Genomic DNA, 17136 nt, shown 5'->3' with positions numbered 1-17136 from the left:
TGTATTTTAAACATGTTTGTTATGCCCAATAGTCATCAGATATTATTTAATAATGCATTACTATAATCACTGATACCTGAAAGGGTAGTCTTACAGCCAAAAAAAAAGAGGAGATGAAAAGGAGTTCTATATACATTTCAAATTTAATGAATATTCAAAGAGGATAAATGGGCTATAATATAAAATATTACGGATCTTCATAATGATAGCACTTATTCCGAAACATATGTTACCTGCACCGTGTGAAGACAGAAAAAAAAATACCATTCAAAAAGGAAGTACTAGGCTTTAGCATTATGAAAGTGTTACAAAATTTCCTATGAATGGCCACTTTCCAAATATTCGTTGACACTTGAAATTGAACCGAGTATAGTTTAGAAAGCATGGAATACAGCATCTTCTGATCTCTATCAGGGCTGCCTCAAGTCCTGATTTTACCATTTACAGCTCTGTTGCCTTGAGCAAGTTAACTAAAGCATCAGTGTCCAAAGTTTCTTATCAATAAAATAAGGAGGACAATGTCTGCTCTACGTCATAGTAGTGTTGGAAAGGAAGGTGAGGGAGAAAGGAAGAATTCATGTTGACCTAGTTCTGTACGAGCCAAACCTGAGTTGGATAGTTTCCTAGTAAGTCCTTTAAAAATAAAACAAAAAACAAAAAACCTCTATGCAACAAATATTTGTATTCCAATTTTATAGGTGAAGATTGCAAGTTACAAGTTATATTTTTCTCAGGGTCACAAAAATATGTGACAAAGGTGGAGGAATTTGAACCCGGATCTCTGCATTTCTGAAGTAATGAGGGTGACTGACCTTCCTGCTTTGCCTGGGCCTGTCCCAGTTTTGGATCAGCAAGTCTGGAGTCCCAGGCACACTGGACCTGTTGGTCCCCTTATTGGGCAAATTCCACATCAAATGAATAAAGTTACAGGAAAGGAGAAGCCGGATGTGTTGAAAAATATGCTAAAAATGCAAGTTATTAACCAGCATGTTTGCCTTCTTTTTTCCTTCTATTACGATCTAACTTGTTCAAAACTAGTTTGTTTTTACAACGTTTTGAAAACTGCCATCCTGATCTACAAGAGTCTCGGATCCAATAAGTTCAGAAGATGATTCTCATGTTGGCATACTAAAGGCCCTGAGAAATACTGCAGGAACAATTCCAGTTTAACTTTGTTTGGTCAGCGTGGACCAAACTAATTACCATTTAAACATTTTCCTTAACAGCAATTACTTTCCATAAAAAGAGCGTTTGTGTAACATACTTTGGGCTGTAAGTTTTCTAGACTGATAAATTTTACATAATCATTTTAAAAATAGCATCAATTATTTAGTTAAAATTATTATCAACAGAATGATATCTCCCTAGAGAATCTTACACAATATAACAATTCTCAGTTTCTCCATTACAAAATTATCAACATAGTCAAAAATGATGAGCTCTAGGAAAAATAACTAAGCTCATAAGAAAATTTTAGAAAGTCTTTTTTTTTAAACTTCTTGGCAATGGCCTAGAATCAACTAAAGCCATAGAAAAGAAAAACGTTATTATGAAATACATTATAAACTTAAAATTATTCACTTCTCTTCATTTCAAATTCAACTGAAGTCTAACCTCTGGAAAAGACCTGTCTGTGATAAGGTCATCGTTAATTTCCTCTAAGCCTTTTGAACGTGTGACCTTTGTAGCTTCACTGCATAAAACTGCAAAATCTCCAGTAAGACTAAACCTCACTAGAGCAACAGGAGATCTCACTCATTGTCGGTGGAAACACAAAATGGTGTATATGGCTACTTTGGGAGACAGGTTGCTTCTTACAAAACTAAACAGACTCTTACCATATGATCCGCAATCACACTCCTTGGTGTTTATTACCCAAAGGAGCTGAAAGCAAACGTCCACTCAAAAACCACCACACGGGTGTTCATAGCAGCTTCATTCGCAATTGCCAAAACTTGGAAGCAACCAAGATATTCTTCAACAAATGAGTGGATAAATAATTTGGGGTACATGCAGACAATGGAATAAGATCATCGCTACAAAGGAGCGAGCTACCAAGCTCCGCAAAGACATGGAGGGACTTTAAATGCATATGACTCAGTGAAAGAAGCCCATCAGAAAAGGCTACAGACTGTATGATTCCAACTATATGACCTCCTGGAAAAGGCAAAACTATGGAGACAGTAAGAACTACGGAGACAGTCGTTGCCAGGGGCTGGGGGGAGGGAAGGACGAATAGGTAGAGCCACCTTTAGAGCAGCAGAGATGCTCTGTCTGAAACTATAATAACGAAAGCATGTTACTGTCCGTTTGTTCAAACCCGGAGAATGTACAACAACAAGAGTGAACAGTAACGTAAACTGTAGACCTTGGGTAGTTACGACGTGCCGATGAAGGCGCATCAATTCTAACACACGTATCACTCTGTGAGTGGAGTTGATATTGGAGAAGGCTGTGCATGTGCAGGAGAAGAGGATATATGGGAAATGTCTGTACTTTCTGCCCAGTTTTGCAGTGAACCTAAACCTGCTCTACAAAAATAAAGTCTTAATTAGAAAGCTAATAAAAACTCAACATCTTCAGTAAGCACACAAGCTGTATCACATTTCCAAGGGGGAAAAGACAGCTCCACTGGCAGGAAACCACCATTAACATCCTTTTTTATCATTCTCTATGCATAATAAAAATAATTTTTAATACACTAGGGAGAAAGACTCTTGAATGTAAAAAGAATATATTAAAAACAACATATCTTTGCCTAAATTAGCCAGATTGGCTACTGACCCTGATGGAAAATCTTGCTTAAGGACCAAGACTTTTACATTCTGAAACACTAGATTCACTTAGGGGTTCAAATTTTCAGCTAAAACGAATCAGATTCATCAAGATAGAAAAAAGATACTCGAATCAACACAGTGTCTGGCTTTGATCCACCCGTCGGTAGGTAAAGGCTTTTCTTAGAGGCAGATATTTTACTTTGTTCGTTGCATAAGTTCCTCCCCCCTGATGCTCCCCACTTCTTAGGCACCTTCTAACAGGTGAAAGTTCCTTATTTTTTTGTAGTCTATGAACAACAAAACCAATATTTTCCAGGGTAATTTAAGATTTGATTTCAGCAGAGGTGACCTGCTGAAAGTCACTACAATCTTTAAGAGACAGAGGAGCCTCTTGAGGGTCATAAATTTGGCAAAAATTAGAAATGTTAGCATATGCTTTTGCATGCCTAAATTTGCACATCACATGATCATGGTATTAGAGATTTGGGAGAAATCTCAGAGATCGTGGACATTTATTCCCTTTGCAGACAAAAAAATGTGGACCTGAGATGAACCCAGATATCCTGCATTATAATTCAAGCAGTGGTAATGTATTTTTATTTTTCATGGTGTAAGGTGTATTTCAATAGCTTAATAAATTATTTTTCAAGTAATTTTTATGAAATATGTAATGTTATCAATATCAAATTTTCAATTTATGGGTTTATATCAGTCATAAACACACTTTTTAAACCACAAAACATAACGGACTAAACTTGTCAAGCCTCTTTTTTGTTGCGTGTCAAAATACTTTAATGTTCGTTGTAGGACACTACAGTGTGCCAGCAGTGGGTTTGGTCAGTTAAAACATTCGAGAAGCAGAATTAATTCTATGAAGCCACCAGGGCACTATTTAATGCACAGCACTAATTACCGAACTCAAGAAGATTATGCTATTTCCAGACAGGTCTAATAAGTCTCTTAGGATAGCAATTAAGAAAGTTCGAATTGCTGCTTTAAGTCTTTTCCTGAGTAAAACGGGATTCTTGCAGGAAAGCCATTATTTAAGTGGCACACAATGTCAGTCCTGTATTAGGGTTGAATTCCTTGACGCTGGCAGGCCTGGCAGAAACAAGTCAAACTAGGTTCAAACTGTCCACTTGACAAAGTAGAATGGATGGTTACATCTTGCAGGTTGTTGAGACCCCGAAAACCCTGAAAATCCATCTCAAAATAGAAATGTGTGTAAATTAGTTTGGAGATAGTGGCAAATCATCTCTATCATCTGCCTCTTTGTCCACATCTTTTTGAGAAAGGGAAAATGCTCCCTTTAATTGTCCCATTTAAACCCAGGCGCCGCGATGGTTCAGGTCTGATTACTACACAATTTTCTATTTCATCCCGTAAAATAACACGACTTTTCTGCCATGGCTGAGTAAAAGAACACAACAGATGCTAAGGGCAGGAATTTAAACCCCATCCTATAGCAATGATAATTACTTATTTTCTTCTTTCTCTGTGACGATATTTTCAAAGTGTTGCCCTCGTTTTCGCTTTATTCCTCTTCATTTCAGCAAATCTCTGTTCTGTGCCTTCTGTGCAAATCCTGGCATGAGACGAGGGACCAAGAACACAGAAGGAAGGAAGGAGACTGCTTTTCTGAGTCTTGTTTTCCATCCACAAAGTCCTCTCAGCTGAATTTATATTAATACATTATAAATGCACGGTTGTGATTTTTGCGATTATTATTTCTAAAGAAATGGAGAGAACTGGCAACAAATCCATTTATTCTCCCCCCTCCTCAGACCACAACCACCATTCAGACAACTGACAGCCGTTGTCTGCATTGTTCCTGCATCGCCCTAAAAGCTCTCCTGCCACCAAGTTCTCTTGTCGCCAGGGCAGCCCATAATCTTCCTGTTTCAAAACCGTGGTGATGGCTCTCCTCTAGGGGGTCCCTGCTGCTCTCAGAATGAGACTAAACATTCCTTAGTAGGTCAGCAAGGCACTCAAGATCTGGAGCCTGCATCTTTACAAGTATTATTTCTCAGAATTCCCCCCAAACACCTCTGTTCAGACTCCAGCCTTACAGAAATATTTATATTTTCCTTGCACGCCAGACTTTAATTTCTCATTTTCTCTATGGGAAGTTATTGCCCCTTCTTTCTCCTAATACCTACCTCTCCTTCAGGTTTTAAATTCCATATGATTTCCTCAAAGAAGGAAGCCTTTTCTTACGTCTAGAACTGGGGTTAGGAGCCTCTTAAGGGTGTTACCACAGAACTTTTGCTTTCCTCTATCTGTTCATTCAGAAAGCCTTTACTGAATAGCTGCTCTGTGCCAGGCCTTATTCTAGGAGCCTGGGAGCAAACAAAATCAGTGAACAAACAAACACCAACAAAAAATCCCTGCCCCCATGTCACTTACTTTCAAGATGGAGGAGACAATTAACAAGGTAATGAATAAATTCATTACAAATACAGTACACTAGGAGCTATTAAAGGGAAAAATACGAAAAAGCTGGAGCAGGGAAGGGGGATGGAACGCACCCTAATGGGTGGGAGATTGCAAGTTTAAATAGAGAACCTGCTTCTGGGGTCGTTAAGGAGATGGAACCTGAACAAAGAGCTACAGAGCGCAGGAGGCTTAGCCTTGCAGATGTTAAGGGGAGAAGAGTCCAGAAGAGGACAGAGCCAGTGCAAAGGCCCTGAAGTGGGAACGTGTCTCCCGTGCTTAAAAAACGGCAGAATGATACGTGCACCCCAATGTCCACAGCAGCTCTATTTACAACAGCGAAGACGTGGAAACCACCTAAGTGCCCACCGACAGACGACTGGATAAAGAAGATGTGGTACATATATACAATGGAATATTACTCAGCCATAAAAAAGAATGAAATAATGCCATTTGCAGCAACATGGATGGACCTAGAGATCATCATACTAAGTGAAGTAAGTCAGACAGGAGGACAAATACCGTATCATATCACCTCTATGTGGAATCTATAAAAAGGGTACAAATGAACTTATTTATAAAACAAATATATTCACAGATGTAGAAAACAAACTTATGGTTACCAGGCAGTGACGGGGGGGATAAACTGGGAGATTGGGATTGATATATACACATTACTATGTATAAAACAGATCACTAGTAAGAACCTGCTGTAGAGCACAGGAAACTCTACTCAGTACTCTGTAATGACCTATATGGGGAAAAGAACCTAAAAAAGAGTGGATCTATGTATCTGTATAACTGAGTCACTTTGCTGTGCACCTGACACTGACACAACATTGTACATCAGCTATAGTCCAATAAAAATTTAAAAAAAAAAGAACTGGCAGAAAGGCCACTGAAGCTGAAGCAGAGGGCGTGAGGGGGGAGCCCGAGAGAGGAAGGCGGAGCATGTAGGGCTTCGTGGCCAGTGGGGTGAGTCTGGCTTGTGCTGCTGTGGTGTGAATGGCCACGGGGCTGGGGGGCTGGAGAGCAGCAGGGACATAATGTAATTTACATTTTAAAAGGACCGCAAGCATGGGAGAGAGAGGGGTCGGTAAGGAGGCAGGGAACCCCGTCTAGGAGATCACTGCAGTCACCTGGCAGCAGGGCCATGGGGGCTGGATTTAGGGTGGGTGCAGAGGAGGCGTAGTGTTTCCTGACAGACTGGATGTGGGCCACCGGGCAAGAGAGGGCTCCGGGACACTTGCAAGTCCTTGGCTGAAGGAACAGCTGAAAAGATGGCGTTGCCATCAACTGAGAGGGAAGGGTTGTTGTAGGAATAGTTTTTCAGGGGATGAAGAGGGAGCAGAGGTGGAAATCAGAAGTTGAGAACGCGTTGATATTAACGCGTCAGTAAGACAACTTCCACCAAAGTTAATACAAGGTGATTGCTGGTTTCTAGCCTGAAGACGATCAACCCCTTGAAGACTGGAACTTTGTCTTTTCTCTGACACCTAGAACGGTGACCGTTTGCAGAATAAAAACTCAGTAAAATGTATAATGAATTGATGAATGAATAAGTGAATACTGCCCCAAGTTAGCACATTAGTGAAAGAGAGTCAGATTTTAAATCACTAGAGTTATTTTTGGTACAGGATATAAGAATGAAGAAATTTAACATTTGCAATTTATATTCGGTGGTTATTAAAATATGTTAAATATTGAAACACATAAGGTTTTACTTGTATTTACTGAGTAAGATTGATTTTAATTAGGAAGCTGTGGAAGCTGCATTAACTTTCAAGGAAGACTAGAAGTTTTAAATAATTATTAATTTAATAGTCCCACAACTTGATATAAGTTATATAATTTCCAATGCCTAACCACGGAGAGGATTTGATGTAATGAATTATATTTTTACAGGCTTTCATGCCTATAGCATAAGTTTACGATTTAAATTATCTAGCAACATACCTGATACAGTCAATGACCCAAAAGACAATGTAAAAAGAGATGACCGCATTCGAGATATTTTCGCTTGGACAGATGATATATGCTTGTTTGTATTAGGAAATGGTATATCGTTCCCTATCCAGTTTTTCTTCCTTTCTTCTGTGCATGAAACAATCATGAGAGAAACAATCATGAAAGTCCTGTCTTGGAATTACTCTTTACACCTGTTGACAACTCACTCCTCCCGATTTCTTGGACCTGTTATGCTGCTGCATGGCTTTGAGACTCTTTCCCAAGCCCCCTCCCACACTTTCCCTCCTGCTCAACCACAGGCAAAGCCCTGCTCAGGCGTCGTACCTCTGGAAAGCCTTCCTACTGTACTGTCCTAATCATGTGTAGCAGCTGCCACAGTTTACATGTATCACTCTCTATTATATTTGCTTACTGGCATGTTTGTATCCTCCGTAAGACTTTGGATTATCAAAGTCAAGAGTCATTTTTTAAAAATATATTGAGTTCCCGGCTGTCTAGTGCATTAGCAATATGCCTCCGTGTTAGGATGAACTCCCACCCAAAGGCAAGTCCTCCACACAGATTTTCAGTACTTTTTATCAAGCTTCAAAGACCATGTAAGATATATCTCCTATTGGCACCTATGTTTCCAAAGCTGTGTTCAGTAAGTCTTTGTAAATGTTGTTCAATGTTTGAGCTGAGGGTCAAAAAGTGACTGAGAGCCTACTTTTGGGGGGTGGAGCGTGAAGTAGAAAAGAACAGCTTTATTGCTTTGCCAGGCAAAGGGGGACACAGCAGGCTCATGCCCTGAAAAACTGTGTGTCCCAACCCGGGTGGATTTGGTGAGGAGTTCTGTAGCAATGGTTCTAGGGCGGGGCTGCTGATAAGGACCAGGGTGTGTGCAGGGCCTGCGCTCCTTTAACCGGGCTTCCAGGACCTTCCCTGAGTTCCAACCAGCAGGTTCAAACAGCTGCTAATCTGGGAAGGGAGGGGCTGCAGAGACAAGGGAGGGGCCGTCAGGGAACAACAGTGTAGCCTTGGGGCGGGTCCTTGTACTACCTCAAGGGATACACAGCCCATGGAAGAGGCTGTGTTTTGTTGTGTGTTTTTTTAACATCTTTATTGGAGTATAATTGCTTTACAGTGTTGTGTTAGTTTCTGCTATATAACAAAGTGAATCAGCTATACGTATACATATATCCCCATATCTCCTCCCTCTTGTGTCTCCTCCCACCCTCCCTATCCCACCCCTCTAGGTGGTCACAAAGCACCGAGCTGATCTCCCTGTGCTATGCGGCATACCGTATGCTAACACACATATATGGAATTAAAAAAAAAAAAAGTTCTGAAGAACCTAGGGGCAAGACGGGAATAAAGACACAGACCTACTAGAGAGTGTGTTTTTAAACTTTTAAGCCCATGCTCTTTGCGGCGCCCCACAAGGAAGGGCCATCACGATCTTTCTGAAACTTGTCAGAAGAAGCCAAAAGGGAGCCGCTCTGGAGGGAAATGTTACAGCCAGAAGGGAGCAAAGAAAGGTCACCAACAGAGTGAACTCTGGTGCTAGGTCTTAGCAAAAATGTTAGCAGAATGCATCGCCAAAGATCTCTAATCCCCTAAATCCGCTGGCGCTTTGATGCATAGCACGTGAACTTTAATACCGATATGACTTCCATGAGAAAAAAATCATCTCCTTTTGCTTTCCTCCTCCTCACAGCCAGCAGCAGTGGAAGGCTACACGATGACGAGCAGAGGAACATCAGTCCCGTCTGAGGGTGAATGCCACGTGCGCGCTCCATCAGAGAACTTAACCGGCACCACATCTGGATGACGGGAAGCCTGCAATCCCAGGGGACGTGGTCCTCAGTCAGACCCCTGCTGAACCCGGGCGGAGACAGACACTGATGGGGCCCCCTCCCTCCTAAGCAGCCCTGTTACATGGTGGCACGGCCACACGCCCTCAAGCCCTTTATAAATGTATACAGTGCTGAATCTCAGTCAAGGTCACCAAACAAGAAGTCACCTACTTTAGAGAAAAAATTAGCTCTGGGCTATGCTTTAACATCCTATGGGATGCTTTCCTAAATTTGACATTGAATTAATAGGATCCATTTACACACCCCAAAGTAGAAAACTTTAAAGCTTCTAATTCTTATCTAGCACCAGTCTCACAGCCAGACGCAAATTTAAAGCCAAACGTATCTGTTTTTTCAATTTGTGCAGAAAACAACAACATCAACAAAACTTCTCCAGGATGTATGAACATAACTATGAGAGCAACTGAAATGACACTGTCCCTGACTGGTTCTTGCACCACCTGCATTATAATACACAGATAAACAGATCACTATACATTTGACAATATTCTTTTCTGCAGCTTTTATTTTTCATAAACCTAGTCACAAAAAGTGAACACGATCTCATCTCACTCACTCTTCCTCCTCCCTCAGGTTTTACTCTTATCTCTGCTCTCAATCAGGTGACAAACAGAAGAAAAAGAAAACCCTTCCTATCAACAGCAGAAATATGTCATATTTGGAGGTAAATATATGCATGTATGTATATACACAATAAAGTACACTGAATAAACCAGTGAAGACCTCAAGGTGTCCAGACCCACAGAGAATAGAAGATGAGTCTGGATAGCACTTATTACCGAGCAGTGCATGACATATAGCATTCAAAGTTTCTTTGATTACATAAATCATTATATTTATTTTGTTAATTACAAAAACAAATTGAGACTTTTATCTTCTTCCTAAGGCGTCCCAGAGAACAGGCTACTCACCAGCAGTTAGAGATAGAGATGAGGGTGGAGGTGGAGGTGGAGATTGAGGTGAAGGGGGAGGGGGAGGGGAGGGGGAGGGGGAAGGGAGGGGGAGGGGAGGGGGAGGTAAAGATGGAGGGGGAGATGGAGGTGGAGGTGGAGATGGAGGTCAAGATGGAGATGGAGGTGGAGATGGAGGTCAAGATGGAGATGGAGGTGGAGGGTGAGGGAAGGGGGAGGTGGAGGTGGAGTTGGTGATAGAGATCAAAATGGAGGTGGAGGGGGAGGGGGAGGTGAAGATGGCGGTGGAGGTGGAGGTGGAGTTGGTGATGGAGGTGAAGGTGGAGGTGAAGATGGTGGAGGTGGAGGGGGAAATGGAGATGGAGGTGGGTGTGGAGGTGGAGGTGGAGGTGGGGATGGAGGTGAAGGTGGAGATGAAGATGGTGGAGATGAAAACAGAAATGGAGATGGAGGTGGGGATGGAGGGGAGGGGGAGGTGGGGATAGACATGGTGATGGAGGTAGAAGTAGATCCCGATAGACAGGTACCTTAATTGTCGTCGTGTGTGCTCCGGGGTATTCTTTTTCTTCCAGTGTTGACCACCTTTCTATAAACTTAGATACCATGGAGTCATCATAGTCCACTATCTGAAATCCAGAGACGTTTGCACCTCCAAACTGAATTTTTAATAGGTCTCCATCGGTAAATCCCTGGACAGAGAACATATTTATGTCATGCTTTCTATTAAGAACCAAATAGAACTTAATGTTAACCAAATAGCTCTATACATTGTGGTTTTACAAATTTCAAAGAACTCATGAGGGAGATAAAAAGCCTATAGTAAATGTTTCATGTACTTTAACAGCCAATATTCTTCCCCAGCACCTAGCCTCATCCTGGTCATAGTGGGTCCTTAATCAATGATTGTTTATTGGTCATACTTACATAAAAGTTCTCTGTATTACTGAGAAATCTTCCAAGGATAAGGACTGGGTTTTATTTACTGTATCTACAACAAAGCACCACCAGATACTTAAACATTAAGCTACTTCTCCAAGAGCTACAACATTGTGTGATGGTTATTTCTATTTAAATTGTTCATTCTCTCAGGTGATATAAAAACCTTTTAAATGAGAAGGGAAGGAACCAAATGCTTTGTCATTATTTGAGAACAATTAAGCATTTTCACTTTAAGCATGAAACTTAGTTTTTATAAAATGTATTAAATTTTAAAAATCCACTTCTACTGCATTGTTAGAATGAATTCAGTCATTATTAAAGCTATCATATAGTGTTTCCACTGATTTCAAATCTTGTGCTGCCATAAATTATATCTCAGTTTGGGAGTACATTCTCTGAAAGATGAAATCACAACTTTAAAAAGTCACAATTATAAATATTTTCATCTTATACACTTATTCCTTATTATCACACAGAAGAATTGGAAATATTTTGACTAAAATCTGAGAGCCTTTTCTTTGTTGTTGATATTAAAAATATAGTTTAATATTATTTGTGTGGAGAAGGATAATTACTCTGTTATTGGCTCATATTTTTGTTTTTTCTTTTTATCAAATTATGCAAATAGAGGAAAATGTATATAACAAAAATCATAGATTTTCTGTTCTGACCCACGCATGCCTCAGTTAAGCTGCTTCAAAACAATCAATTTCAGTAATTTTTGTTTTTCGGGTATTTACCTCTGTAATTCTGCGTGACACATTTTTGCTCTTCTTTCCTAACTTACCCATGTTAGATTTTCGTCTTCAGTTTACACTTGTGCCAGATGAGTATGTAAGTCTCATAAGCAAGACATCTATCTCCTCAGCCATTTTAATGTTCACTGTTTTCACAGTTAGAATTCTGTTTTTCAGAGCAAAGCCAAATAATGTGCTTGGATTGCATTTTCCTTCTTTAATAGTATTTTATTCTAATGTTAATGATTGCTTCATTGTTTTCACTACTAGAGCTTTCTCTATACCTATTCTTGTTTTTTTTCCAGTTGCTCCATGTAAAAATTTTCATGTTTATATGGGTAAAGCTTTTTTCAAATAAAATATTGAAACATATCAAGTCATCTGTCTTTTCCCCTGCATCCTGGAGCCTTCCACCTTAACGCTGCAATCTGAATGGTTCCTCTTTCATCTGCTCTGCAATTGTTCTCCTGAAATGCCCCTTCCCCTCTTTTCTGAGTAGCTTCTCTGTTTCCTCCATCACTTTTCTCTCCCGTTTTTACTCCTTTCTTCAGCTAGAGCCCTCAGGAGTCTCCTGAGACACGTGGAGGTACCTTTTCTGAGACACTGAATGTCTGTAAACACCTTTGTTTTCTCTGACGCTTGACTGGTATTTTGGCTGGGTATAGAATTTTCAGTTGAAACCCTGATCATCTGAAGGCATTGTTCTACTGACTTACTGTTTCTACTGAAAAATACAATAGCATTATTTCTAAATATTTTTTGTCTGTGACCTGCTTCATACTCCTTCTGGCTTCCCACCTGTCATAAACTTTAAGATCTTCTATTTATCTCTGAAAGTTCATGGCGATATTTTACGAAAGAAGCCTTTTGTCTTTCCTTATTGTGTGTACTCAGTAGGCAGATTTATGTCACTTAGTATCAGAAAGTTTTCTGAATGTTTCTCTGATAATTTCCTTCCCCTGTTTTCACTATGTCTGTTTAGAAGGTTTATTAATAAGACATTGCAACCCCTAGATTAAACGTCTGAGCCCCTCAGTTTTCTCCACATACACTGTTTTTTATTGTATTGTCATTTTGCTACAGAATCTGGAAGATTTTCTCAAATTTACCTTCAAACTCATGTAATTTTACTAGTTATTCTAGGAAAAATAAGTTAACTTCCCAGAGCTCTTTCTTGTTCCTTGATTTTTTTTTATAGCAGCCTTTTCTCCTCTTTATGGATAACATATTTTATCTTATTTCTCTGAAGATATTCTTACAGTTTGAAGCATTTTTCTCCTGATTCCTGCCTGCCTTGTTTCTGTGTACTTGTTTATTTGTATTGCATCCCTCATGGCAAAGACTTTTTTCTCAACTGTCTGGTAATGCTTGGCTGTCTAAGAGGAAGATGCTAAAACATTTCGTGGAATTTCTATGCGCATGGGCGGGGCTGGTTGATGAGTGAGCATCACTGTAAGGCAGAGTCAGGTGGGCGGATTGCAGGGCTTTTTGTCTGATTCTGAAGGGCTGAAGAAATGAGAATTGGATCCCTTATGACCGCTTCCTCATTCTTTATCCCCTTTAATGACGTATCAGGAAATGAACTATAGCCTGTGTTTGGGGAGCCTAATCAAGCATTCAGCAATTTCTGAAGAAATAAGTCACTAACAATATCTGAGGATTTTTCTATCTTTTACAACCACTTCCTTTAACACCCATTAGCCACTGGACATGGGAAAAGGGACATTCCCAATCAAGACTTTGGAAGATGAAAGCCCTTCAACTTTGGATGGCATTCTCCAATTTTAAATGTCACTGAAATTTTCAAGTGCCCTAGAGATTCTCAGAAACTGCAGCATTCTACAGATTCTTTGAATTTACTGATTCACTAGAAATTCCATATGGCGAGGATACCAAGTATTCAGAGAAGGAAAAACACAACTTGAATTCAGATAAAATGTTAGGTAGATTTCTCCCTATAGCAGCATGACAGCAGCAAGAACTTGCTTTTATTTTTGAACCTTTTTACGTTGGTCAATCAAACACGTTTCCTTTTTCACAGCATCTAATATCAATTCTCAAATTGATGAACCTCCTTCTGCCATTATTTCTCAATGTCCCAATATAATCTTCTCCATCTGGACATTTTTAAAGATCACAGCTTTCGGTGTGGCTCTGTGCTGTTCATCAATGGCACACTTTACACAGGGACTGACTGTCCAGGCTGTTCCCTGCACAGAATGTGGTTCTGGAAAGCCTGATTACAGAGCTTCACTTATTTTAACTCTCGCTTCTCTGGTCTGGACTCATTTAGGATCTATAAGCCATATTATAAGGGTAAGTTCTAAAAAATTATTATAGTGATGAGCCATTTCATTGCCAAACAGAAATTTTATCTTGAGCAACCAACTCCTCCCAATATCATGTAGGTTTGAGATTGAATATTCTTTATCACTGGTGCCACTTTCTAGTGAAAACAATATTTATCACTTGTAATGTTGTGGGTTTTTAAAATCTCTCCATGACTACTGGAAATAATGTCTTGTGATATAACAATCTAATATTCCAGAAGCAACATCATAAATCCTCATCTGTATAAATAGGAAATTTTTCACAGTCCTATAATGCTATTGAGAATACACTCTCATTCTCTGCTTTTGTCGCTCTTTTAATCACCTTTTTTTCTGAGGCTGGGGAGACAGAGCCCTCAATTGCACAGAATCATACTTGTTTAAAGAACGTAAACCTTTGCAGCAGGGAAGTCTCAAGCTCACGTTAATGCCGATCTAAAAAGTATTTTGAAAAAAGAAATTTCTAGTGGTAGTTCTAAATTGACTTTGATCATACTTAAGAAGGGAGATACAATTAATCACGGGAATGTTTCAGTATAATCTTAATTTGAGGGGAATCTCAATGAAAAAGTGATCAGCTACAGTTATTCAATTTTCATTGTGTTGCTTATATAGTAAGTAGGAAATCAGACATAAATAATACACAATATATAAATATTCTGGGTATTTCCAGGCTTTATTTTGTACCAATACATATTCTCACAAATGTGCATTTCAAATATTATAGATACTAAGAACTTTAAAGAAATGGGCAAAGGGTAAAGTGTATAAATCACAGTGACAGTGAGAAACAAGGGGAAATTTGGACACTTAAATTTTATATCTTTTTGAAAATTTTCCCTTAGTTAAAATACACCTTTAACACAAACTATAAGCTTGTCAAATATTGTTCTATAATTTCTCACATCATTTATAACAATAGGAAATTGATTAGAAAATATGAAATGGAAAGTAAATCTAAAATGTAACAAATTCAGAAAAATATTGTCACTTCTAATTGATCAATATAATCAAAATATGTTTTTAAAAATACCACTGATAAATGCTGGCCATAAATTTTTTTTGAATTAACAGGCATCTCTATTAAAATAATAAATATCATTAATTCACCTACCAGATTTGCAATGATGTAATGGTACCCTTTAACATGTTTTCCAATGGTAATAACCTAACAAAGATAAAGAAACAAATGTAAGTAATGTAAATGTAAAATTACTTATGCTATGACCTGATTCAGAAAATAAATTTTATCTACTGTGTTTCCTGATAGTCTACAATGAATCATATTTGATAAAATATAATTATCAAATTCAGATATTTCTCTCAGAAAAAAGTAACCATACATTTAAGTGCTTTATAAATATTATCTTTCAAGAAGTCAATAACTAAACAAAAGTGATTACCTTGGTTTCGTTAATAGTGAAAATAAGGTTTCAATATTTTAAGAAATGTGAAACCAAAAACGTGTTGAATCCATAATAAGTCATAATTTTATCCCTACAAGAGCTATTTTTTTTCTTTTCAGTGAAACATAGACAGCTGAACCCAACATCTGAGATTTTATATTCACAATCTACATTCAAAGATAAACACAGAGTTTATAGCAGTACATGGGTTTTAAAAGACTATTAATAAGCATATAACAGAATTGTTATATAGATCTATAAAATAAAATTCCAATCTTAAGAATCTTGAAATTCTTATAGTCTAGTTCAAATGAACATTGTTATTTCTGGTTTAAGGCAGCAAAATATCAGAGAAGCTAATTTTTCTCCACAAATCTAAGTAAAAAATCATGGAACAAGTAGTCATTTGGTAATGCTCACAACAGCTTTGGACATTATTGCATCAACTGGACTCTTCACTGATCTCTATCATTTATAAAGAGAGGTAGGTAAAACGGCCTCACTGTAGTCCTGGTACTGAGATACTCAAATATAATTTCTATTTTTAAGAAAATAGTCACACTAACGGAAAGCGTTAAATGTTATTAAAAATTGAAAAGATTAGATCCCCTCCCTTACTGAACTGTTTTGGTGGCTTCCCATTGCTTTTATTAGCATAATGTACGAAATCCTTCACATACTGCGAAGTTCAGGCCCACCTTCTCACTCTCTGTACCAGAGCCACATGGCCCTCTTTTTGTTTCTTTGTGCAAAAAGAGCTTCTTTCCATCACCTCAGGGCTTTCATAGATCCTGTTTCCTCTGCTTGGAAAGTTCCCTCCACACCATACCCTTTGTCTCTTAAGGCACAGTGAATCTCAGCCCAGTGTTACCTCCTAGAAGACTCCCTCCCTCATCCCAGGCAAAGTCAGATGCCCCAAAGCAACACACTTAGTCAAAGAGCAAGAGGAGGGCCAGACCCTAGAAGGGTTCCACCATATGTTACTTCGATAGTACATGGCCACAAATTTGGAAGGGAGTTAGGCTTATCTTATTTGTTAACTTTTTTTTGGTAACACAACTAAATTGCCTTTTCCAAGAAAATGAATACTCTGTGTTGAAGGGAGAATTTTGAAGAAAAGATGTCCTCCTGAATGAAAAATATATTAATTAGCATCAGCTGAACTGAGACGGTCATGCCCCTCATATTTCCTACTGGCATCTGTTGATTGTGCTTATTGGTCATTCTATTTTCATAATCGTGCATGTTTTACTTCTGGGAATTAAGAAAAAACATAGTATTAATGGTGCTACCAGAAGCAGAAGTAGTTGAGTTTAGTGTTCATTGAGAAAAAGGAGAAATATGAAAAATGGTCTAGCCTTACTTCTCTCTAAGAATTAGTATCAGCCATACCATCATATCTTTGCTTTACGGAGCCAATAGTATTGCATTAACAGTAGTAAATTTATGTTAATTTCTAAATGTTTTTGACGTCTGAGCCCTTTCCCCACCTAATCACAACTAGAAATAAGTGTCTCTAAAGTTTTATTGAATGATAAAATACTCATAGACTAACAGCATTTAATTATATTTCTAACTAAGCAATTATGAATATAAAGTTTCATCTCATCTCCGTTCTCTTGACAGAGTGAGTAAGTCAATAGTGTTTCCTTTTCTTGAAATGTACCTCAACCCCACTTTCTGCCTGGTAAATTCTATTCCTTGAAGGCCTCCCATGATCTCCCAATCGAAATTATTTTCTTCTGCAATTTTTTTCTCATAACATCCTGTTCTGTTCAT

The 17136-nt window shown here is 38.7% G+C and overlaps 1 protein-coding gene across 8 annotated transcripts in view; it reads right to left on the bottom strand.

Annotated features, from left to right (window-relative positions):
• GRIA2 (glutamate ionotropic receptor AMPA type subunit 2) overlaps window positions 1-17136 on the bottom strand; it is a 164530-nt gene that overhangs the window by 51188 nt on the left and 96206 nt on the right. For all 8 annotated transcript variants that reach the window (XM_082391325.1, XM_082391326.1, XM_082391331.1 and 5 more), the window contains 2 exons: window positions 15066-15119; window positions 10473-10634 (listed from right to left, as the gene is read on the bottom strand). In XM_082391325.1, the coding sequence (XP_082247451.1) occupies window positions 10473-10634; window positions 15066-15119 (216 nt within the window). The remainder of the gene's footprint in view (window positions 1-10472; window positions 10635-15065; window positions 15120-17136) is intronic.

This window comes from Balaenoptera borealis (genome assembly GCF_965194805.1).
Source record: "Balaenoptera borealis genome assembly, chromosome: 4".
NCBI lineage: Eukaryota > Metazoa > Chordata > Mammalia > Artiodactyla > Balaenopteridae > Balaenoptera > Balaenoptera borealis.
This window is presented reverse-complemented; position numbering and strand designations above follow the sequence as displayed.